The 25,567-nt window shown below is 42.3% G+C and overlaps 3 protein-coding genes across 4 annotated transcripts; all 3 read right to left on the reverse strand.

The window, feature by feature from the left end:
• Positions 1 to 3,231: 3,231 nt before the first annotated feature.
• coa4 (cytochrome c oxidase assembly factor 4 homolog) lies at positions 3,232 to 4,491 on the reverse strand. Of its 2 annotated transcripts, XM_080550095.1 has the most exons (3): positions 4,427 to 4,491; positions 3,440 to 3,714; positions 3,232 to 3,409 (listed from the first exon to the last, which is right to left on the reverse strand). In XM_080550095.1, exon 2 carries the CDS (start codon positions 3,699 to 3,701, stop codon positions 3,459 to 3,461), a length of 243 nt encoding a protein of 80 aa, XP_080406221.1. In that variant the 5' UTR covers positions 3,702 to 3,714; positions 4,427 to 4,491; the 3' UTR covers positions 3,232 to 3,409; positions 3,440 to 3,458. The 2 variants fall into 2 exon arrangements, with proteins under 2 accessions (XP_080406221.1, XP_080406220.1); XM_080550094.1 differs by having other exon boundaries at positions 3,232 to 3,714.
• A 5,354-nt stretch (positions 4,492 to 9,845) lies between these two features.
• On the reverse strand, positions 9,846 to 10,817 carry LOC308174441 (olfactory receptor 2A12-like; the record flags this gene model as incomplete). The annotated part of the gene is made up of 1 exon (XM_080549520.1): positions 9,846 to 10,817. One exon carries the CDS (start codon positions 10,815 to 10,817, stop codon positions 9,846 to 9,848), a length of 972 nt encoding a protein of 323 aa, XP_080405646.1.
• A 13,542-nt stretch (positions 10,818 to 24,359) lies between these two features.
• On the reverse strand, positions 24,360 to 25,361 carry tpbgl (trophoblast glycoprotein like; the record flags this gene model as incomplete). Its single annotated transcript, XM_080549521.1, has 1 exon — positions 24,360 to 25,361. One exon carries the CDS (start codon positions 25,359 to 25,361, stop codon positions 24,360 to 24,362), a length of 1,002 nt encoding a protein of 333 aa, XP_080405647.1.
• Between the last annotated feature and the right edge of the window lie 206 nt (positions 25,362 to 25,567).

Genomic DNA, 25,567 nt, shown 5'->3' on the forward strand with positions numbered 1-25,567 from the left:
GTTACAATCGATTTTGTAGAGAAGTCTGCATCTCTCAATACACATTGTATTTGTTTACTAGTGGATTTCAACTCCTACTATCTATTAAACTATCATACTATTTATTTATAATACTATTTTTAAATGCCAAAAATGTAAATGTAAAATGCATGATTTGGAGGTATGGCTATGTGAGACTAGTTTACATTCAATACATCTCTCCTGTTTGTGTGTGATTGTTAAGAGTAGCAGTAATTGCGAGTGAACAGTGGTATTAGAATCCTCCCCTGGATGATCACTTCTCTGCGTTTGCATGAAGGAAACTAAACATCTCCTCTCTAACTCATTGACAATACTGCCATCTGGTGGTTAATGCTTATAACAGCACTAGGAACTCAGCACTCAACCACAAAAGATCAGTATTTCAATACTAAAACATAATTCCTGAAAATGTATACCGTATATATTAATTTGCAGTAATGTAAAAATGATATCATTATAACAAGGTGTGTTGACAGAAGGTGAAAACATATCACACTAGGCCTACAGCGAGGCAGGACGCACCCTGTCTTGATTCGGATTAGACAGATTCAGATTGAAGACTGAAATAATGCTGTGTTATTTGATAGACAAAATCATCAAACTGAATGCTTTTTTCTGGGGCTGGTTCACACCTCCTCAATATGTGCCAGACATGTAAGATTGTACATCATATTCATTATATATTGTATATATATGAATGAATGAATGGTCTTTATTGTCATTAATATAGTACAGGTACCATACAACGAAATTTGGGAGGGGGGGCTCCCCTGGTGCTAGGAAAGAAATACTAAAAACAAGAAGGGAAAAAGAGCTGGTTTGCATATATTAAGGCTATATACACTATCCACTATACTATACTATACAAATAAAACACTGTGCTGTACTCTATGCTATGCTATATATAATATATAATATATATATATCGTATTCATGTACCGACCTCGTCCCCCTCCACACCCCCTCCCGTTGCCTCATGTCTGACAACTAAACCACCCTATAGGGACCTGGGGTGATAGGGACCTGGGGTGATAGGGACCTGGGGTGATAGGGACCTGGGGTGATGGGGACCTGGGGTGATAGGGACCTGGGGTGATGGGGACCTGGGGTGATAGGGACCTGGGGTGATAGGGACCTGGGGTGATAGTGACCTGGGGTGATAGGGACCTGGGGTGATAGGGACCTGGGGTGATAGGGACCTGGGGTGATAGGGACCTGGGGTGATAGGGACCTGGGGTGATGGGGACCTGGGGTGATGGGGACCTGGGGTGATAGGGACCTGGGGTGACAGGGACCTGGGGTGATAGGGACCTGGGGTGATAGGGACCTGGGGTGATAGGGACCTGGGGTGATAGGGACCTGGGGTGATAGGACCTGGGGTGATAGGGACCTGGGGTGATAGGGACCTGGGGTGATAGGGACCTGGGGTGATAGGGACCTGGGGTGATAGGGACCTGGGGTGATAGGGACCTGGGGTGATAGGGACCTGGGGTGATAGGACCTGGGGTGATAGGGACCTGGGGTGATAGGGACCTGGGGTGATAGGGACCTGGGGTGATAGGACCTGGGGTGATAGGGACCTGGGGTGATAGGGACCTGGGGTGATAGGGACCTGGGGTGATAGGGACCTGGGGTGATAGGGACCTGGGGTGATAGGGACCTGGGGTGATAGGGCCCTGGGGTGATGGGGCCTTTTCAACCGCAGCCCCGTCCCTCTGGAACGCCCTCCCCAACCACATCAGACAGGCCAACACCCTGCCAACATTTAAACAGGCCCTCAAACCCCACCTCTTCAAGCTTGTCTTCACCAGTTAACCCTCTCCCCCTCCCCTTCCCATGTGTCCCCAGCACTACCTTAATTAGGCCCCTATACTTTCTTTTATTTATTTTTTGTGTCTTTTTTATTATTACTACTCGATCTTTTCAGTTTGTAAAGTGTCTTTGAGTGTCTAGAAAAGCGCTATATACAGTACAGGCCAAAAGTTTGGACACACCTTCTCATTCAATGTGTTTCCTTTATTTTCATGACTATTTACATTGTAGATTCTCACTGAAGGCATCAAAACTATGAATGAACACATGTGGAATGATGTACTTAACAAAAAAGTGTGAAATAACTCTAAATATGTCTTATATTTTAGATTCCTCAAAGTAGCCACCCTTTGCTTTTTTGTTGTTAATAAAATATGTTTTGGTTGTTGTTAATAAAAGATATAATAATAATATTAAATATATATATAATAACATATTATTATTAACACATATTATATTTAATATTATTATTATATATTTTATTAACAACAACAAAAAGCAAAGGGTGGCTACTTTGAGGAATCTAAAATATAAGACATATTTAGAGTTATTTCACACTTTATTGTTAAATACATAATTCCTATGTGTTCATTCATAGTTTTGATGCCTTCAGTGAGAATCTACAATGTACCAAATAGTCATGAAAATAAAGGAAACACATTGAATGAGAAGGTGTGTCCAAACTTTTGGCCTGTACTGTAAGTCTAATGTATTATTATTATTATTATTATTATTATTATTATTATTATTATTATTATTATACTAATGCTAGACTAGCAATGACATTTCCTGGCGCAAGTGATGCAGGTAACCTGTGGACAATCACCTGCTGACTTGGTCCACATGTTTTAGACCTGTCCCCGCTAATCTGATTTCTGGACTGACATTTCTAAATCCTTTAGGGATGTATCTGGTGTGGACGTTGCACCCCATCCTCTTACGGCCCTGTTTGGTGCTCCCTCTTGGACCAATACTCCCCATTATCTTAATAATGGAATGATGTCTTTTACGTCTCTTTTCGCTAGATGCCTCATACTTCTCAAATGGAAACACGCATCACCCCCCACCGATGGATCACGGGTGTATTACATCAACCTAGAGAAGATTCGATTTTCCCTGAAAGGTTCACAGAGAAACTGTGAAAAAACATGGATACCCTTTCTGGACTATGGAAAGACCTTGACAGTGGTTAAAAGGATGGTGATAACTAAAGCCATACAACGTCAGACAGAATGTTCTGCATGTAGAGACACGTAAACATACTGTACGTACACACACCTGTTTTCTATCACTCTAGCTATGTGGGAGGGAGGGAGGGGGTGCATACTTAGGATTGTTTGTTATGCTGAATAATCGCAAAACCTAATAGATAATTAAAAAATAATTAATAGATTAAAAAAAAGAAGAACTGAATGCTTTATATGATAGATTGTATCGACCATGATTATTCAGACAAAAAGAATAACAATCCAGACAAGCTCAGAGAGTACTGTGAGTATACTGCCATGTCAGAGAGTACAGTGGATATACTGCCATGTCAGAGAGTACAGTGGATATACTGCCATGTCAGAGAGTACTGTGGACATACTGCCATGTCTTTTTAGACCAAGTCCCTGTGTCCCTCTCTAAGACTCTGTAGCCGCTTGTCTCTGCTTCGTCAGCTGTTCTTTCCGTGCATTCTGGAACGTCATCATGCAGTCTTTGAAGGTCTGGACTTGCATCTGACACTTGCGCCAGTCCTGCTTGTCTGCCATGCACTCCTGCACGGCGTAGTGGAGCTCGGCACAGCCCGTCCGCGTTATCATCTGGTCCAGAGGGTCATCCTCCTCCTCGCTCCGGCTGCGGTCATGAGGTGAAGAGGACGCCATTCAGCATCTGTGTCTTGAAAGAGATAAGACTCAGGTTATGTTATATATCAGAGACCAGGAAGTTGGGTAATAGTATATTAATATAGTATAGGTATACTAATACTTATACTAATACACACACACACACACACACACACACACACACACACACCTCTCAGATCCTCACAATAACCTATATATACATATATATGTATAGTAATGATGGGAGTCAAGTCCTCTGTACATTCATTTTAATGAGGTCACATCCACAGAGGGACAAGATTGCATCCAAGGGAATCTTAAGCAACTCCATGCATGGCATGTGGCATGTCCTTACAGACCAATAGACAACACGTTGTCCCTGTTAATAATAATAGCAATAACTTGTCAGGAAAGAAAATTAGCTAACATTGAGTCTGTCACACACAGACACCAGTTTATATCCTACTATCTACAACTATGTAGTCAGTGTACAGAAAGCTGCTATATAGGAGACAATGAGATATAGGCCAATCAATGTCGTCTCGATTCTGGACATGAAGACATCAGTTCTCAAATCATGGGTCATTCAATTCTCAGGCAAAATGTGATGGTTGTACAAATAAATGTGATATAATGCATTGATTGATTATGAAGCCTAGGAATCTAATTCATGATTCACAATTATATATATTTTTGTCTTTAAATACAGCTTGGCTGTAATAGTGTTATAATAAATAACAATAGCAAGCAACTTATTATCTTACCTTGAACGTTAACTGGGCTTATTAACCAACCATAACTTCATCAACGGGGGATAATGATAATGTTGCGCAACGGACTGGGGTTGTCACATCTAAATGTACCCGGTATACCCGGGACCCGCTACACGTTGGTTCCGCGGGTGGATTTGCTCTCTTCTGGATCGCTACTACATGTTTTTTTGTTATAACCCCCCCCCCCCCCCAACTAACTTAGAAGAGCTATATGACATATGATCCTATTTTTCAGGCTATAGCTCAGTTAAAAACTACATGAAATAGCGATGGTCTGAGCTTCAGTACAGCTGAGCTCTAGTGGCTTACACTTGTGAATACCCCCAACACACACTTGGGGGCAGTATTGCACAATCTATAACTACTTCAGCAAGGCAAAATATACATAATGATAACACTATTACAGCCACTGTATTTAAAGACCAAAACATATAATTGTGAATCATGAATTAGATTCCTAGGCTTCATAATCAATCAATGCATTATAGCACATTTGTTTGTACAACCATCACATTTTGCCTGAGAATTGAATGACCCATGATTTGAGAACTGATGTCTTCATGTCACCATAATAATCGAATCATTCTGGTTGTGCATGAACAGCATCCTGTGGTGAAGAATTCCTCATTCCATTCCGTGCATTACAATGAGCCTGTCCTCCGATGTCTACCTCCAACAGCCTCCACTTGATTCTGCAAGCCCTGAGGGACAAAACATTCCTATTGGCCCTTGCAATTTCATTAGTGGCTTATTTAGAGAATAAACAACAGATACGAAGAATGAAAATGAATAAGCCATGGGGACTGCTGCTGTTGTATAGTTTGTCCCTATCTACCCTTATTCTTCAAAAGAAAGGATAATGGCTCTCTCCAACTACAGTGGGGTGCAAAAATGTGGCCATCAAAATGCCTTTTACAATTAATATCTAAGTGCCACCCGTCTCCCGATTGCCTCCTCCTCCAGCTGTGCGTCCCGGGTGTCTCCCAATACTTATGAATGCTGAATAGTCATTCCCTATAAAACTAATAGTCCTCAGTTCATTGCTTGAGTCATTACATACAAAAAAGTTGAACAAGTTGTCAAAATCTGTCAAGCAAATTGTATACATTTCTTTATCATTTTTTCCTGAAAAAACTATTTCTCTCAGGTGAACCTCAGCTTTCACTGATGAGGAGGAGTGTGTGAAGCATTAACTTCTCCACAGTCACTCAGAGCTGAATCCCATGAACCCTCAATTGGCAAGCATATATGAACCGAGCAGGACATAGTGTGTACCATTTCGACAATACTGTGACACAGAAATGGAAGGTCAGCATCGTGGAAGAGGGGCGAGGATGCGGGGAGGGGACAAAACAGGGGAAGAGGAAGAAGAGGCCAAGTACATAGACAGATTCCTGATGACATTAGGGCTACAATTGTGGACCATGTTGTCAATCACGGCCTCACAATGGCTGAGGCTGGTCGAAGGGTGCAGCCAAATGTTGGGAGAACCACTGTGAATTCAATTATTCAAACATTTCGTCGGGAGAACAGGTGTGTATATTGGACAGTAATTCAGCACTAAACAATCTGCAATGTACTACTGTCATTGTGTCATACATGAAGCTTACAGTGGGACAAGAACTTGTCACTTTTTACATTTTACATTTAGACTTACAGCTTTACCGCAGCACAGGTTTACTGTATTGTAGTGTAAAGTAGTGTTACAGTAAAGATTTGCCATATTTACAGTATGGTACTGTACTGCAGCATTTTACAAGTGGGAAGCACTGTTATTGTACACTACAGTAATATGGGTTGAAGCAGTATATCTCATGTTTACTGTACATTACTGTAATTTTACTCTGCACCACATAGGATTGCAAGACAACCTCGCAGAGGTGGAAGAGGGCCCCTTTTTACTCCGCAACAAGAGGAAGCCATTTGTGCAATGGTGATTGCAAACAATGCCATAAGGTTGAGAGAGATACAAAGCGCTGTTATAGAGGATGACAATATCTTTGGGAATATTGAATCCGTTTCAATCGCTACAATTGACAGAGTGCTCAGGAGAAATGAAATGCGCATGAAACAATTGTACAATGTGCCATTTGAACGGAACAGCGACAGAGTGAAGGAGATCCGTCACCAGTATGTACAGGTAAAACATTTATGTGTTCTATGCATACTCTAATGTTCAGTGCTGTAAACTGGTTACTTTGTGTAGTGCCATGCAGTACACTTACATGACCGTTCATACTGTACAATATGTTGTCCAAAATGCATTATGTTACACAGGAAAAGTTTTTATAGTTTTTTTCTCTCTCTCTATTCTGGGATAAAGCGTGTACTGGAGCTGGAGGCCAGGGAACCGCTGCACACATTCATATACGTTGATGAGGCGGGTTTCCATCTGGTAAAAGGTAGAAGGCGTGGAAGAAATCACATTGGACAGAGAGCAACCATTGATGTCCCAGGCCAACGAGGAGGGAATATTACAATGTGTGCAGCCATCTCAGAAAACGGCGTCCACTCCTCACCCATATACCTTGTCTTCGTCCATACAACACACAACATCTGCTGACTTTTTTTAGACACTCTTTACAGGAATATAATCCCTGAGAATGAGAGGGGTCTAAATGGAGACCATCTGAACAAGTATGTTGCTGTATGGGATAATGTGCGTTTTCACCACTCAGATCTGGTCAGACAGTGGTTTGCAGCACATGAAAGGATGCTGGTGGAATATCTCCCTCCCTACTCCCCATTCCTGAATCCAATAGAGGAGTTTTTCTCTGCCTGGAGGTGGAAGGTATGTTACGAAACCCAGAGCTTCTGGCTCTACGTCTAGGGGGGTGTAGGGGGAGCCGTAACATAAAGGGTGTAAGTTGCCACTTGTAATGTGGGAGGGAAAAACTAAATAAATGCCACAACACGAACGAACTACAGTGCAATGATTGAATTAACAAATGGTGGTGAGGTAAAAACACAAGCCATAGGACAACAGGCCGACTATGAGCGGTGTCAACCCAAAGAAACAAATTAATAAAAGGTGACCCTACCAGTGATTACAATTCTACATAATGACAGCCGCTCCTTTGCCTACTGTATTTAACATAGATGAGTCTACGTGATGGAATGTATACCCAAGGGTATCTCACCTACGCCTGTTTCCTATGGCTAGTGTGTGACAATACAAATAGAAAATAAACTGTACTCAATACTAAATCAAATAAACAAACAACCAAACTTAATCTTTCTCTAAACAAACTACTAAATGGAAAGGTAAGTACGAAATAACACAAATAACCTAAAGCTAAGGAGAATAACAAAGAAACTAAGAGTTGACAAACTAACGCAACCAAACAGTCAACTCACAATGAGACACAATGAGGAACATTTAAACAGACGGGCCACCCTCTGATTGGAGGATGGGCAGCCATCTGATTGGACAGGAGTAGAATGATGAATGAGGGAATAGATTGGCCAATAGGCTTGGTGCACGATCTCACTACTTCCTGAAAGGCACCTGGCATGAACATATCCTGTCTCACTCTATTGGTTTAATTGATTAATCAGCTGTGCGGTAAACCGTTGGAACACACAGTGCACAGCTGATTAATCAATTAAACCAATAGAGTGAGACAGGATATGTTCATGCCAGGTGCCTTTCAGGAAGTAGTGAGATCGTGCACCTAGCCTATTGACGACACCTGGATGTAGAATGACAGGAGAACACAGAAGGGAAGGAAACACAAGCATCACCATCTTACATGACTGTATTGCTGGAATAAATAATTGGATGGCACAAAACTTCCAACAGTTAAATGCAGATAAAACTGAGATACTAGTTATAGGCCCCGAGAGTACCTCGAATGAAATTCGGCGGTCCCTCGGTTCATTGGCATCCAATGTAAGTAACACCGCCAAAAATCTGGGAGTCTTTTTTGATAGCCACTTGAATTTTTAATACCATGTAAAAAAGGTCACACAGTCATGTTTCTACCATCTTCGCAATATCGCAAAAAAAAAAAAAAAAAAAAAAAACTTAATAAACAACACAGGTATCCACTATTAGTAGTCCAGGCCACTCCAGCCACTCCTCACCCATATACCCTGTCTTCGTCCATACAACACACAACATCTGCTGACTTTTTTAGACACTCTTTACAGGGACATAATCCCTGAGAATGAGAGGGGTCTAAATGGAGACCATCTGAACAAGCATGTTGCTGTATGGGATAATGTGCGTTTTCACCACTCAGATCTGGTCAGACAGTGGTTTGCAGCACATGAAAGGATGCTGGTGGAATATCTCCCTCCCTACTCCCCATTCCTGAATCCAATAGAGGAGTTTTTCACTGCCTGGAGGTGGAAGGTATGTTACGAACCCCAGATCTTCTGGCTCTACGTCTAGGGGGGTGTAGGGGGGAGCCGTAACATAAAGGGTGTAAGTTGCCACTTGTAATGTGGGAGGGAAAAACTAAATAAATGCCACAACACGAACGAACTACAGTGCAATGATTGAATTAACAAATGGTGGTGATTATTTCTGATTATTTAATTCTATGTTCAAGGCCTTTTTTTAAATGGCCATGACTCCCACAAATATTGGTAACTTTTTAGTTTTTTGGCAGGCACATAGAGGACCAAAGAGCACATAGAGGACCAACACCCTCAGAACAATAATTGTCAGGCGGAAGATTGTTTTGACTGCAAAATTCCAGAAGGGGGCGCTATAGCAACACTTTCAACTTTGAGAGGCCATCACCTTTTAACTGTTTGTCTGGACACAATAATATCTTCTTCTGAACCGCAAGTCCGATGGACACGAAAAGTGCTATGTAGCAGTGGCTAAGGAGCTGATCAATGCTCTCTCATGACCGATTCACTTTAATCAGTAGACAACGTGGTGAGTTATCCCCTTATCAAATATACAGTAGACAGTATGTGCAACAATACTATGTGCAATATGACAACCCTTGTGTACATAAGGTTCAGATATAGGAAATGTTAGGATATTTATAGCATAGCATAGAGTACAGCACAGTGTATTATTGTATAGTATAGTAGTATAGTATAGTGGATAGTGTACATAGCCTTTATTTATGTAAACCAGCTCTTTTCCCTTCTTGTTTTTAGTCTTTTTTCCAAGCACCAGGGGAGCCCCCCCTCCTAAATTTCGTTGTATGGTACCTGTACTGTATTAATGACAATAAAGACCATTCATTCATTCATTCATTCATTCACTTTAATCAGTAGACAACGTGGTGAGTTATCCCCTTATCAAATGTACAGTAGACAGTATATGTGGGCAGCCTGGAAAAAAAACTGAACAAAATAGACAGAATCTTATCTTATTTATTAAAACAGAATAAACTTTTTCCAACACCAAAACATGAACATCTCACACCTCCCTGTGCATGTAGACTTAGGCATAGCCAACTTTCACTTTGCGGAACAGCGTGAGCGCTCTGCCCTTGATCTCCTTGGTCTTCAGGGAGTAGACGATGGGGTTGAGGCAGGGGGGCACGCACGAGGACAGCGACAGGCTCAGCACTCTCAAATCGGAGTTAATCTTGAACAGGTAGAACCCGATCAGGAAGATGGTCAGGATGGGAATGTAGAATATGGCCACCAGGATCAGGTGCTCCGTGCAGGTGGCCAACGCTTTCACCCGGCTACCCACCGTCTTCATCCGGAACACGGCGCACAGGATGCTTGCATATGAGAGAATGATAAAACATAACGGTCCGAAAAGGAACACCATGCTTTGGGTGGAGGCGGTGGCCCATTGCAGGGAGTTATCATTGCACGCCAACCTAAACACGGGCGCGTAGTCACAGAAGTAGCTGGAAACGGTGACTGAACCACAGAAGGAGAGTCTGGTCATTATGGTGGTGGAGTATATCTCCATGCAGAGGCAGATGCACCAAATGGCTCCGAGGATGCAACACATGCTCCACATGGTGTTGATGGAGTGCTGACGCAGCGGGAAGCATATCGCAATGAGTCGGTCATAGGCGAGCACCGCCAGCGACAAGGACTCAAGCGTCAGGAAATTGTAATACACGAACATCTGCAGCAAGCATAAATTAAACGGCACGAAATTATCCTTGGCGAGGAATGTCTTTAACATGCCGGGAATAATGCACGTGTTCAGGAACAGGTCAACGACCGCCAGGTTGCCCACTGCCAGAAACTTTGGGCTGTGCAAGCGGTGGTCCAGCATGATTATGTAGATCACGAATGTGTTGAACAAGACAGACACCACGTAAACTAGCGCTAGGAAAATAATGTAGAGGTTGACGAAGGGTAAGGAGGTGAAAGCGATGATGTAGAAGCCCGGGGGATGGATCAGGACGGAGTCGTTCGTCACCAACACCCGTCTGTGAGATGGCATGGCTGAAGCCTTAAAGCTCCCGTCTGAAAAGATACCAACCAAAAGGGAAATAGATGTGTTAGGGTCAATAAATAGTTTTTGCAACAATATCCATATTGTACATATCGTGAGCTTAGAATTATAAGGTTCTATCTCCGTTTAGGGCAGTTCAGAGATATTGAGCGTCAAAGTTTTTACATTCTATTATGTTTTGTGAGATGGAACCTTTGTATTTTATGAATTACTAGCTCAAAAATGTCAACATTTAAAAAATAACACCACACAGGCATTAATAAACACCTAATGGATCAGATTATGTAAAAAACTCAATTTTGACAAAAATGGAGATAGAACCTTATAATTCTAAGCTCACGACTTGGTATAACATGGTGATTAAATCACTGAATAACTTGTATTGATTTGAAGCTGTTAGGCTAATAAATGTGTCCTGCTTTGCTCAAATTAATGCACGACCTGCGCCTTATGAACAAGTTTAACTCGTCACTCAACACCAACAATTTTAAGTATAACTGCTCTATTAGGCTCCTGCGTATGGCGGTGTGGATGTGTACTCACCTCTGAGCTAACCTTATCTGAGTCCAGGGTGGCTCAGTGTGTTGGCTCTGTCAACGCCGCGTCTCCCTCAGTGAGCCCACCACGAACACCTGTGGAACTCTGTTTCTCTCTCTGTCCATTGGCAAATGTACTCTCAACCTTGATCTCCAGAGACGTCATTAAGGAAATAGGCTAAACTACATTTTCTGGAAGTTAGCCTATTATCTCGACTTTAACCGACCCGTAGAGAACACTTCGCAGAGTATAGGCCTAATTAGCGCGATGTTATCCTAAACACAATGAACACAGCCTCATTAAGAGGTTAAAGGTTAACCTATTTTATTTTTTATTTTTTGGGATAATATGTTACCCATATATCAAACAGTCCTATATATTTCGCACACAATTTTCACACAGAGATGATGTAGGCCTAAACATGCAACAGATGCCTTTGCGCCTGCTGAGCGCGACTCATAGCAGATAGTGGAAAGCTTTCAGGACCATGGAGAGCACTGGCGGACTCCTGGTGCCCACATGGTTGAAAAACGTCTGTCTTAAGTGCCCTTTTGAGTGGCAAAAATGCCCTTTTGAGTGGCGAACATTAGAAGACGTGCCCTATTGGTGCCCCTCCAATGGTCTAAACTTGACCATGTGCCCCCACAGTTGAAAAACGTTGCACTAAAGTGCCCTTTTGAGTGGCAAAATTAGAGGATGTGCCCTATTGGCTGCCCTTCCAATGGTCTAAACTTGACCATGTGCACTGATGGGGTCCCATGTTGTGCAGTAGGTGCCCTTTTTTCTTTTCGCCCCTGCCCTTCAAACAGCCTGAGTCCGCCACTGATGGAGAGCGATTTATAACAGAAGTAGAAATGTAGGACTACAGAAGAACAGAAACACATAAAGTGATCATTTAGAGGTAGAGGTGTAAATGGACAGATACACAGACGAACAGACAGACAGACAGGCTTAAATGTTAGTGCAGTATGCTATGTGAGTTTGTATATGGGTTTTCTGAGGGTTGTCTGTCTGCCTCTCTCAGTTGTTGTGAGATATGAAGGACACTCAAGGTTCTTGTCACTTGAATTATGTCAGTTACAAATGGACACCTGTAGGCTACTCCTACGTAACGGGAGTTAAAGTAGAGATTCTCCGCTTTAATTAAATGTTTTCTTTTTTTCAGATTGATTTAATCATTTACTAATTTCCTCACTTTAATACATTGACCCCCTATTTCAGGGCACCAACAGTATTGGAAACTTGGCTTGTCAGGTGTGTTCCGTCTCCTCATTTGTGCTCCCCTAAAAGAGATGAGAACCAAAATCAACAGTTTTGGACATCATTAAAAAAGAAAGAAAGCACTGGTGTAACAGGTGGTTTAAAGTGGATCCAAGTGCAGAGCGGAGACAGGACCCAGAGTTGCAAACATCAACGGTAAGCTTCACTATACATTTGCAGGGAAACAGGTATATCCATACAATGATAGTTCAAGACTGAACAACAGGAATAGCAAAAGCTACGTAAATAACAAGGTGAGGTCAATTAACTAAAAGAGAACTTGTGAGCTCAGCAATCGCAAACAGGCTGGTAGGCCAAGGTAAATTTCTGCAGTGGATGACCAAAGAACGCTCATCATAATTAAAAAAACAACAACAACAACAACAACTGTCCCACATGAGGAACAATCTCCAGGAGGTAGGCATGAATCTGTGAGAGACTACCATCCACAGAGTACACCAAAATGGTCTTGGACCAAAATACATATCATATTTCCTCCCACCCTATATTCCCGCAAGGTCCCTGTCAGCTGAGACTAATCAGCTAATAATAAAATAATAAAAACAAAACACGGTGCAGCAGCTTTCAGTCACGCTGCTGCATGCTCCTGGAACAAACTCCCTGAAGAAATCAAACAGGCCCAAACCCTTAAAATATTTAAATCTAAGCTAAAAACCTTCATGTTTTGCACCAGTTATGATTAAACACAAACACTTCTATCAATGTCTTTTTTCCATTAACTATTGTCTTTTTAAATGTTTGATCTATTTACTTCTTATATTAGCTTTTATTCATTGTCATTTTTATTTTCTTATGCTCCTCTTGCTGTCATTTTAAATAATGTATGTAAAGCACTTTGAAATTGCCCCTGTTGTATGAAATGTGCTATACAAATAAACTTGCCCTGCCTTGCCTTGTATTACACCACCATCACAATTCCAGAGGCTTCACTGCATAGGTGCAAAACACTAGTTATCCTAAAAAAGGAGGGTCAGCTTACAGTTTGCTAAAAAAGAAGTGCCTAAAAAGCCTGCAGAGGTTTGTAAAACGGTCTTGTGGACAGGCTAACTTGTGTGGATTGATGATGTGACACCAGCAGCAGAATGTATTCTGATGTGTACAGAAATATATTGTCTGCTTGATTCAAGCAAATGCCTCCAAAATCATTGGATGGTGCTTCATCATACAGTATAAGACAATGACACCAAACATACTGTAATAGCAACTAAGGAGTTTTTCAGGGCCAAAAAGTGGATAGTTCTTGACTGGCCAAGTCAATATTCAGATCTAAATTCAATCGAATTTGCCTTTAATTTCCTGATAAGATTTTAGGCAAAAATACCTCAAAATAGACAATGACTTAGATGGCTGCATTACAAGCCTCATCACAAGAGCATCACTAGAGGAGATACCCATCGTCTAGTGGGGTTGATGGGTTGCAGACTTCAGGCAGTTATTGCATGCAAAGGATTGTCAACCAAATACTAAACATGAGTTTATTTTGATATTATATTATGTTTTCCAATACTTTTGGAACCCTGAAATAGGTGGAGGATGTATGGCTGCGTTCAGAAATCCGCTCAGAGTGCCGGAGCGCACACTGGGTTCAACGTCATAAAGGGACCAAGTCATGCTAATTTCATCTAGGCTCAACTACTGCAACTCACTCTATGCTGGACTTCCTGATAAGACCATCTACCGCCTGCAGCTAGTCCAAAATGCCGCTGCCAGGCTGGTGTCAGGCACTAAAATGAGGGACCACATCTCCCCTGTCCTCATCTCCCTTCACTGGCTCCCAGTAAAGAAGAGAGTGAAGTTCAAGATCTGCACCTTTGTCTACAAAGCTCTCAACAGTCTCGCCCCACCCTACATCAAGGACCTCCTGGACCTGTCTTCCACCTCAAGGCCCAGGCTCAGGTCCGACGCCCAACTCAGCCTGAGGGTCCCCCGCACCAACCTCAAGAGGAAGGGTGACCGTGCCTTTGCGGTGATAGCACCGACCCTGTGGAACGCGCTCCCTTCCGCCATCAAGTCTGCCCCCACTCTGGACTCCTTTAGAGCCAAGTTAAAATCCCACCTCTTCGTCAATGATGTTCCCTAAGTCTACTCCCTATTTGTTGTGAATTGTATCCCTTGAGATGTACGTTTAAGTCGTCTGTGTCTGTTTGCTTTCTGTGTTCCTTGTCCTTGTCCTTGTCTTTATCTGTTCCTTTACCCGGGCTGCGCCCCGGGCCGATGTAAAAGTTGGATGGGGGGCGCATTATAAATAAAATTAACATAACATAACATAACAAGTCATTTGATTGGACAAGAGGCATTCCATGAGTGCTGATCAGATTCCACAGCGAATTTTACGAACGCAGCCTCTGTTAGACCTCAGACTCCTGGACCTTGTAAACATTGAGAGGCTGTTCCTCCAGCTGTTCTGTCCAGAGTATGGAGACAATCAAAGCCCAGTAAAGCCCTTATAAGTCAGTCAAAACATTACGATCAGCCTGGTGGAGCTCTCCAACCTGATGGCCTGTGAGTTACACACTAGCAAATGAGTACTGCCATAATCCCAAGGATGAGACCACACAAGCATTGATTAGGAGGGGAAACGTAGATTTTTCTTAACCACACAAAAGCTGGGAAGCACACATGTACCAGTATGCATGCACACAAACACACACACACACACCAATATATTGATGTATGTCCAATTGCATATTGATGCATACTGTATACTGAAGCTATTGTATGTAGCGAGTCCATCTAATGAGCTCGTTTGTGATGTCATCCCCTAGGAGCTCTGGGTGACCTTGCTTGTAAACAAACAAAGTCTTTAGTGTTCCGAGTTTGAGCTAATTAATCTCATCTGCTTCTATTAAAGACCCCTGCTCCTTTGCAATTAAAACGTGAGGGCGGAGAGTTGGGGGCTCATATCTGAGGTCACAGGAAATGTTGTTTATAAGCTCACATCACATTTACTGCGTTTCCCCTCATTTGGCAAATTGGCTGACCTTTTAATGAGAGTAGATTTATGATAATAGTAAAAAGAGTAGTTCACTTGATGTATGAAATACAGGCTGCGTGGACTAACTTTATTCATTAATCATTAACACAAATGTGTGTGTGTGTGTGCGTGTGCGTGTGCGTGTGCGTGCGTGCGTGCATGCGTGTGTGTGTGTGTGTGTGTGTGTGTGTGTGATGGTAGAGAGACTCCCCCACCTCATTCCCCTAGCCCACACCCCTGGGTATGAAGCTGGAATAGACCAAAGCTCATTAGGTTAATGAGCAGTAATTATAAAGAGAAACAGATAAACAGGTAACATAAAGAACCAGTGGTGGTGTAACAGTGAGCCAATGCTGTCGGCAGGCCAGTCCCCCTGGGTCTCATCCCCTGGCTCTAATCAATAATAACAAGACCCCACAAGTACTTCCCACTCATCCATTTTTTTCACCCCAGTGCCATGATACGTTATGATGCCTATATGCACAAATACATAATTTAGTATACATGATAATTACAATGATGCAGATATGCACACAAGAAATAAGAAGCTGCAAAGAGGTACGGCAGTACACAATTGGAGTTGTACAACATAACTTTAAGAGCATCTATCGGAGAATGACAAAGTGACCCTGTTGGTACAGTAAGTAAGGATGACATACAGTACATACACTGTAGTGACAGGGTGGGGAAACGATGAGTCACAGGTTTCAAAAAGGCGAGGATGGCCTCTGCCGGTCTAAAGGACACTAATGGATATTTTCTATGTGTCCCTCTTTTCTTAATCTTTCCTCTTTCTTTCTCTCTTTTTTCGCTGACCTCAGCGTGAATCCTGTCCCCACGTCCTTAGAAAGTCACTCACGCTGCCTGAAGTCATTTACCTGGACGGAGGAGAGAATGAGAGGATGGAAGAAGGAGGAGAGGTAAGAGGAAATATTTGGAAGGGAGACAAGACAGTAAAGAGAGAGGGGGAAGAAAAGAAAGAGGGAAATAGAGTATAGAGACAACTAAGGGAGGAAATAGCTGAAAGGGAAAGACAGAAAAAGAGGGCAGAGATTAGGGAGTGTTGATGAAGAGTGAGAGAAGATAGAGAGAGGACGGGGAAAGATGAGGTGAGGAAGGATAGAAAGAAAGACAGAAAGAAAGAAAGACAAGAATCTTGTTATCTGAAGGAGAGTGTGGGGGTAATGCCTGCATTCATGGGGTGACATGCCCTTGACAGAAGGTCTTATGGGTGTTTTGGACAAGTTATGGATGTTTGTGTTGAGCTGAATTCAGTTGTTCCCCTGAGGCGTATCCAAGCAATCCAGCACACACACACACACACACACACACACACACACACACACACACACACACACACACACACAAACACACGTGACAGGGTCTGATGAAAAAGTCCCCAAGTAGGGCAAGGTCATTTTTCAGATGATGTGTCATACATTGAAATCTGAAACAAGCTGAAGAAGTTATGTAAATGGTAAATGGACTGACTTATATAGCGCCTTTATCCAAAGTGCTTTACAACGGCCTCTCATTCACCCATTCGCACACACATTCACACACCAATGGCGGCAAGCTGCCATGCAAGGCACCGGCCCGCTCACTGGGAGCAATTTGGGGTTCAGTGTCTTGCCCAAGGAGGCCAGCCGGGGCTCGAACCGCTGATCTGCCAACCTTGCAATCATTAGACGGCGGCTCTACCTCCTGCGCCACAATTATGTGTGTTTATGTGTTATGTGTATATCAACAAACAGAGAAATTCATCCTCAAAGTTTTCACAGACACTTTTCACAGGCAGGTAATGCCACTCCCCCATTACACTACCTGTCATTATCTACCTGTCATCTGTCAGTGGGGTTGTCAGCTAACCCTCAGGAAGCAAAATTGCAGGGCTGACATGTTTGAATTGCTAAATAATAATAATAATTCAAGATTCATGATTTCTTATTGCCATGTGTTCCAAAAGTTTATTACATCCCATTATGTACAAGAGAGTAAAATTCTTATGGCTTCAGTTTCAATCGACATTGCAGCAGCAAAATAAAATGGCAATGGAAAAAATGGAAAAAGTAAAAGATACATAAGGCAAGATACAATTGAGCAATACAATAATAGAATAGTAAAAAATAATAATGTTGTGTCCGTGTGAATGCATTTCTCATTATAGTCCATAATGATCTAGTGGGACTTTGGTTAAGTCCCATCCCATCTCATCTGGGCATCAAAGATGTAATAAAAATAGAAGACCGGACATTTAAAATGATTGCCCACTGTTACCAACACACAATTTTTATGAAATACTACTATGTTCATACAATATAATTGCTAATTAGATTAGATTCAACTTTATTGTCAGCGCAGAGTACAACTAGCCTACTATACAACAAAATGCAGTTTAGCATCCAACCAAAAGTGTAAATAGTGATATAAGAACATGATATAAATAAAACAAGAATGGTAGTGATAGATACCTATGCAATATACAGTATATGCAGAACCTCTGAACCTCTCACCTCGTCTTTCTGTAAGACAAATCTCAGGTCAGAGGTGTGGACACTTCAATAGTGTGGGCTTGCATGCTTTCCACTCATAGACTCTCATGAATAGTGTACTGTACTTCAGTACTTCAGAAGTCATCCTGTATACATACTGTATACATTCATACACAACATACAAAACCATCGTCAGCTCTCTAACGAAGCCAGCTAGCTAGCTAACAAGCTAACACCTGCTTGGCTAGCCTAGAAGGCATACACACAGCTTAGGCATACACATATAGCTCACGCTTACCAAAAACAGAAGGTATGTCGACAGACCACAGTCCCGTGAATAGTATGTTGATCAACAATCCTTGTGGATAAAGTCGTTGATGGCAGCGTCTGTCTTGTCAACAAACAGACACACACGCACATGGCTATTCATGAGGATGTGGGTTGGGTGAAATGAAGGGGACACGCCCCCAAACAAATAAGAATACTACCCCCCACCCATGTTTGCTAACAAAGTGAAGGTATTTAGTGAATGTAAAACTGCTGGTTATAATATTAAGTGGGTTCTTCATTATTTCCGTCATATGCAAAAAAAGCGAACAAGACTTGTTTGGCTCGAGTGCGAGGTTTCACAATTCTCGACATGCGGACCTTTTCACCAAGCCGTGACACATGTGGGTGGATGTTTAATGACACACACTAAAGGTAATCTTCTGCTCTTTTCTGGTCCATTTGTCAGCTTGAAAACACATCCTTTTCTCCTTTTCACTATCTCTCTCTCTCTCTTACAAACAAACACACACACACACACACACACACACGCACGCACACACAATTTTGAGCGTGACACAATCAAAAGCAGTCATTCATCAAACCAGCCCAGAAAGATGGCAGAGGTTTTCCACCACCTCTATCAATCTCTCATCTCTCGCCTCTCTTGTTTGAGGTTGTTTGTTTGTGTGTCATGGCCTTCCTTTGTTTACACCACATTTCCCTAACAACGTGTTTATTCAAAATGTATTATTAATAAAAACGTACTTATTCATCTGTAGAACCGGCTGCTGAATCCTCATGAATGTAACACCATGAATAATGACTAATACTCTCCAAACAACAGATTTCAGAGATGTAATTAAAAGGCATGTGAATTTCAAGTGTTTGAAATATATTACTTGGCGATTCACTGATTCACTGATCTCACAAACCCATAAATACAATATGACAGTGTTATATCACCTGACATAAACTGACATTGTCTCATATCTTCATGTCATGGTTATGTAAAGCTGGTTCCTAAACTGATGATGCAAGGAAAGTGCTAGCCTATAGAATAAGCACACACAGCTGTCATTAGCAATCACACAGCTTCAGATACTGTACAGTATATGACATAAATTCTTATGGGGCGATTTCTATAGTACAGTATGTCAGAACATCAGATATGTTGATCGTTTATCTCTCCCTCATTTGAAACACTGATGTCCGATTTTTTTATAGGAACTTCAAAAGAAACAGTCTAGAGATGAACGTTTGTATTTCAACCAATGATCACAGTATACTGTAGCCTACATTGCAACGGTTAACATATTAACCTTTCCTATGACATATTCCATAGGCTACATGTTGTCTCTGTAAAAACATATGAATGTGCACGTTTACAAAAATATGAACCTTTATAAAGAAACAGAGATGTCCATCGACTCAATTTGCCTGTGTCTTCGTATAGTCCGACTGAATGTATCCCCGTTGCTACTGTAAACGACTGCAGATCAACCGCAGATGTTACACTCAGATCTCTCTCTCCCTGATCGTCTCGGTTTCCTAATAGACGGAATTACCTGATTAATTGATTACTGGTGTGAAGTCACACAGGAGACAGAGAGGGGGAGAGAGGGAGCCAGAGAGAGCCCGAGAGAGCCAGAGAGAGAGAGACAGAGACAGAGAGAGACAGAGAGAGAGAGAGAGAGAGAGAGAGAGAGAGAGAGAGAGAGAGAGAGAGAGAGAGAGAGAGAGAGAGACAGAGAGAGACAGAGAGAAGTAGAGAAAAAAAGTTTGTCCCATTTGCCACCTTTTCAAGCTACATTTCTGCGCGTGTGCGCAGGGAGTAGTAGTAGGCCTACAGGACTGTTTATGGATTAGCTTTCTCACCCAGGGAAGGGGAATGTGGATCAGGACCAGATTGATGGTGTTGGGTCGGTTCGGTTCAATACAGATTGTAGAAAGTAGACTACAGCAAATGGAATCGGCCCTTTTAACACGAGAAGCCCCCCTTCCCAGGGATGATGGGACACGAGGTGTGACCTTGGTTCTGGAATCCCGAACACCCCCGGTCGTCTGGGGATTGTTAATTAAGACTGGCGCTCGGTGGTTCGACGCGTCCGGGAGCTGCATGATTTTATAGGTCCATCAGGATTCTCTCGGTCTTATTAGTCACGGTGCAGACGAGATTACCTCTGTTTCGTTTTGCCGTTATTATACCCCTGCTACCCTTTACCCGCCGAACCATCGGCTCCATTTTATTAGCAGTTGTCTTCATAGTAATGTGGAGAGACGACCTTTCCGTGCCCCCCTCGTTGCAGGCCCGAAGTGATTCAGAAAGAGAGCGGAGTTCTGTTCAAACAATGTCCGAATTTGGACATTGTGACAGAATAGCCTACCCTGAATGTCATTCAGAATGTGATAAAGACTGTTGGATGGAATATGTATGGGGTTACTTTCTGTGGGAATGTCACACCACATATTACAGATAATAGAGTCATGGTGCCACTTCTGTCAGATAATGGACCACTTCTCCCAGAAAAGTGTTGCAATTACAAATGCTTTGGTATTCACATGTTTATTTCTTTTGTTTGCATTGGAACAAGACAAAAAAGGAGAGAATCTGATATCATTGCACACAGAACGGATTGGACTGGACAAAATTATTATTATTCAAAATTGTAACAAATAATTGTATTTCAAGCATGTAATGCTCCCTTAATTTGTATTTAAACTCACCTGTGGCAAGTCACAGGTGTGGCAATATAAAAATCACACTTGCAACCAGTTAAAATGGAGAAAAGTTGACTCAACCTTTGTGTCTGTGTGTACCACACTGAGCATAGAGAAAAGAAAGAAGAGCAAAGAATTATCTGAGGATTTGAGAGCCAAAATTTTGGAAAAGCATGGAAAATCTCAAGGCTACAAGTCCATCTCCAGAGATCTTAATGTTCCTGTGTTCACTGTGCGCAATGTCATCAAGAGGTTCACAGCCCATGGCACTGTCGCTAACCTCGTGGACGGAAGAGAAACATTTATGAAAGAATGCAACGAAGGATTGTTCGATTGGTGGATAAAAAACCTAGATCAACTTCCAAACAAATTCAAGCTGACCTGCAGACACAGGGTACAACAGTGTTAGCTCGCACTCTCCGTCACCATCTGAATGAAATGGGGCGCTATGGTAGGAGACCCAGGAGGACCCCACTGCTGACACAGAGACATTAAAAAAGTCAGACTGGAGTTTGCCAAAACTTACCTGGGGAAGCCAAAATCATTCTGGGAGAACGTCCTGTGGACAGATGAGACCAAAATAGATATTTTTGGTAAAACACTCAACTCATCATTCTACTGTTTACAAAAATGAAATGAGGCCTTCAAAGAAAAGAACTCGGTCCCTACAGTCAAACATGGTGGAGGTTCACAGATGTTTTGGGGTTGCTTTGCTGCTTCTGGGACCAGATGCCTTGACTGTGTGCATGGCATCATGAAATCTGAAGACTACCAAAGAATTTTGAGGTGCAATGTAGGCCCAGGGTCAGAAAGCTGGGTCTCCATCAGAGATCATGGGTCTTCCAGCAGGACAATGACCCAAAGCACACTTCAAAAAGCACCCAGAAATGGTTAAAGTCAAAGCACTGCAGAGTTCTGAAGTGGCCAGCAATGAGTCCAGATCTAAATCCCATAGAACACCTGTGGCGCGATCTCAAAACAGCAGTTGAGAGAAGGCCCCCTTCAAATGTGAGAGAACAGGTGTAGAGGTGTGAGAAGCTCATTAATTAAAGCACTTTGAGCTGCAATGTTTGCAGGAAAAGTGCTATACACCCAAAGGGTGTGCTACCAAATATTAAGTTGATTCAATACAAGTTGTCTGTAATTGTTTTTGTTCTATGACAGATTTGGCCTTTTTGTGTTGTTCCAATGCAAACAAAAGAAATACATGTGAATACCAAAGCATTTGTAATTGCAACACTTTTCTGGGAGAAGTGGTTCATTATCTGACAGAACTACAGGGGTGCCAATATTTTTGTCAATGACTGTATGTATAGCTATGGTTAAATAGCCTACCTCATCATGAATAATCAAGCCTGCAAACTGCGACACTTTAAATGAATGTGCAATAATACTATGTGCAATATGACAACCCTAGTCATCTATCTGTACAGTATAGTATAGTGGATAGTGTACATAGCCTTTATTTATGTAAACCAGCTCCTTCCCACTTTTTTTAAAAGTTTTTTTCTTTCCTAACACCAGGGGAGCCACCCCTCCTAAATGTCGTTGTTTGGTACCTGTACTATAGCAATGACAATAAAGACCATTCATTCATTCATTCATTCATTCATTCATTCATTCATTCATTCATTCATTCATTCAAATACCCATGTGTTGAGCTATGATTTTTGGGTGTATTTAACCAATGATGTTTTTAGTAAACCAATTGCCTTATAGGCACTATTTATTTTCCACATGAACGATTCTTTGTTTCTTTCTTCATTTAGATTGATTGAAAAAGGCATGGTATACCTTTAGTTCCGAAGTGGCCTAGTAACTATCATACCATGTGTTTTGTAGGCCTAAAAACTAAAATAACATTATAACAAATAAAAAGCATGGCACATTAGTCAGCTAGTATCTTTGGGTTTTACTCTCATGGGTCATCACAAAGAACACAATAACTCACATGTTTTCTCTACCTATTTTTAATACTTCTTAATACTTCTATCATTCATACTCGGACCTTTCCATAAATAATGGATAATAATAATAATAATAAACTAACCCTAACCTGATGGATATGCCCCAGATCAAGTTTATTTTACATGACATTCAACAGACTTGGAAGATATGAAAAGTGTATATATGTTGGAGATTGTATACCCATGTGGTTTCACACCTGCATGGGTTGATAGATTGATAGATTGATAGATTGATAGATTGATAGATTGATAGATTGATAGATTGATAGGCATCATGATACAAATTTGACTGAGGGAACTGAGACTCCCAGGCATGGCACTTTATTACAATGATGCACGCTCTCTCTCTCGCTCTCCCCCCCCCTCCTCCCTCTCTCTATCACTCACTCACTCGCTCGCTCGCTCTCTCTCTCTCTCTCTCTCTCTCTCTCTCTCTCTCTCTCTCTCTCTCTCTCTCTCTCTGTATATATAATGAATTTACTGTGTGCTTGAAAATGTCTTATTCACAAAAAATTCAGGACCATGCAAACACAAATACAGCAACAGTCATACTCATCTTATGCCTTTCATTCATTTTAACCCCCATATTCAAAAGAAAGAATATTTTACATTATTGTAATACAGTATAGGTAAAACGTATTTACAATGTTACTGTTTTGGATACAGTAGGCTATATCATAATATGGACTGCGCATTTAATTTCAGATTATAGTTGTTGTTGTTTTTTATCATCATACTGATACAGTATTTCAGATGTATTTGTTGGAGGGACTGAACAATTTATCATGGACAACTATTGCATTCACATGTCTAACTAGTCCAATTAAACGCAGTCCTGTCCTGCATTCCGATTTTAAGTCGAGTCCACAAGTTACCACAATGCAAATTAGCCTAAGCCTATGTCCTCTTTTTTTGTCGAAATATTAACAGACGATATGCGCATTATTGCCGTCTCCTCTTCTTGTAAGCGCATTTAGCACTCGACTATAAAGTCATGTCGCTTTCTGAAGTGAATGACAGTTCGTGACGTTAGAATGATAAGGTTCTATCTCCGTTTAGGGCAGTTCAGAGTTATTGAGCGTCAACGTTTTTACATTCCATTATGTTTTGTGAGATGGAACCTTTGTATTTTATTAATTACTAACTCAAAAATGTCAACATTTTAAAAATAACACCACACAGGCATTAATGAACACCTAATGGATCAGATTATGCAAAAAACTTGAGATAGAACCTTCTAATTCTAACGTCACGAGTTATAGCCATAAGAGAGATTAGTAGTTGATCGACGTTAAACGGTCACGTTCGCCAGCCGGGGGTCGGAGTCCTGTTCGTAACGGTAATGATAGACCTCCATCTGGTCCCGGCAGGCCTCTCGGATGTTGTTGATCCACCGTTTGATGCCCTCCCGGTTCAAATACAGCACCATGAGGAACACCAGCCCGATCAGAGCCATCACCAGACCCAGGAAGACGTAAGAAACCGCCTCCAGGTTCTCATCCAAGCACTCCACGTCCTCTGCGCGCAGCCTCTCCAAAGAGACCCCCCTCTGGGCCTCGGGCTGGGCGCACAGGACGCCCCCCGCGTCTGGACACCCAGAGGAGTTCCGCAACCAATACCAGAACGACTCCAGGTCACAGTCGCACCGAAACGGGTTCAGCGACAAATACACGCGTACTCGCTTGTTTCGGTACAAACTGGAGACGTTTTCGCTCCCAATGTTTTCAATGGAGTTGTTCGTCAGCACTAAAGAATGCAGGTGGTTGAACTCGTCCAAGCTGGCTAGGGGTATCGTTTTTAACCGGTTACCCGATAACTCCAGTCTGTGAAGGTTGCGCTGCAAACTCCCGGTGCCGAGCGCGTCGGAGAGCTGCGCCACGGCCGGTGGCAGAAGCGAGTGGTTCAGGTAGAGGGAGCGCAGTTCTCGCAAACCGTGAAAAGCCCGGGCGGAGATGTGCACCAACTCGTTGTGGCTCAGATCCAGCAGACGCAACCGGGGCAGTCCGAGGAATGCGTAATCCTCGATCCCCCGTATCCCGTTATGTGACAGCGAGAGAGTCATGATCAACTCCAGCCCCCCTGTCCCGTTGGTGGTGAACGTTCCCGTCGGTAAAGTTGAGATGTTGTTCCCCCTGAGTATTAAAGTGACTGTCCATTCCGGTATGTCGTCCGGTATCCCGGTGTCGTATCCCCCGTCCAGGCAGGTAACGGTCCCCGGGTCTCTGGCACAGATGCAGGATGACGGACAGTCCAAACCATCCGCTTGGACGGACGAAAACAACAGACACACCATTGTCACTGCTAAACAGAAATACTGATGGTTCAAAATAGGAAAAACATATCTGAGACTGAAAGCATCACTCCAATAACACATGCGTATCGTTCCCACCCACATTCTCGCATGCAAAGTGGACGTAGGCGACATCGTTCCGATGAGAGGGACAGGTGACCGGTCACAGTGCGTCTTTGTGGTCGTGGGTCGGATCGATCGGTCGGTCA

The sequence above is a fragment of the Nansenia antarctica genome (assembly GCF_963989245.1).
Source record: "Nansenia antarctica genome assembly, chromosome: 20".
NCBI classification, from domain to species: Eukaryota; Metazoa; Chordata; class Actinopteri; order Argentiniformes; family Microstomatidae; genus Nansenia; species Nansenia antarctica.

Excerpts from the sequence above, each read along its gene's own strand:
- coa4 (XM_080550095.1), bottom strand. The coding sequence starts at position 3,701 with ATGGCGTCCTCTTCACCTCATGACCGCAGCCGGAGCGAGGAGGAGGAT.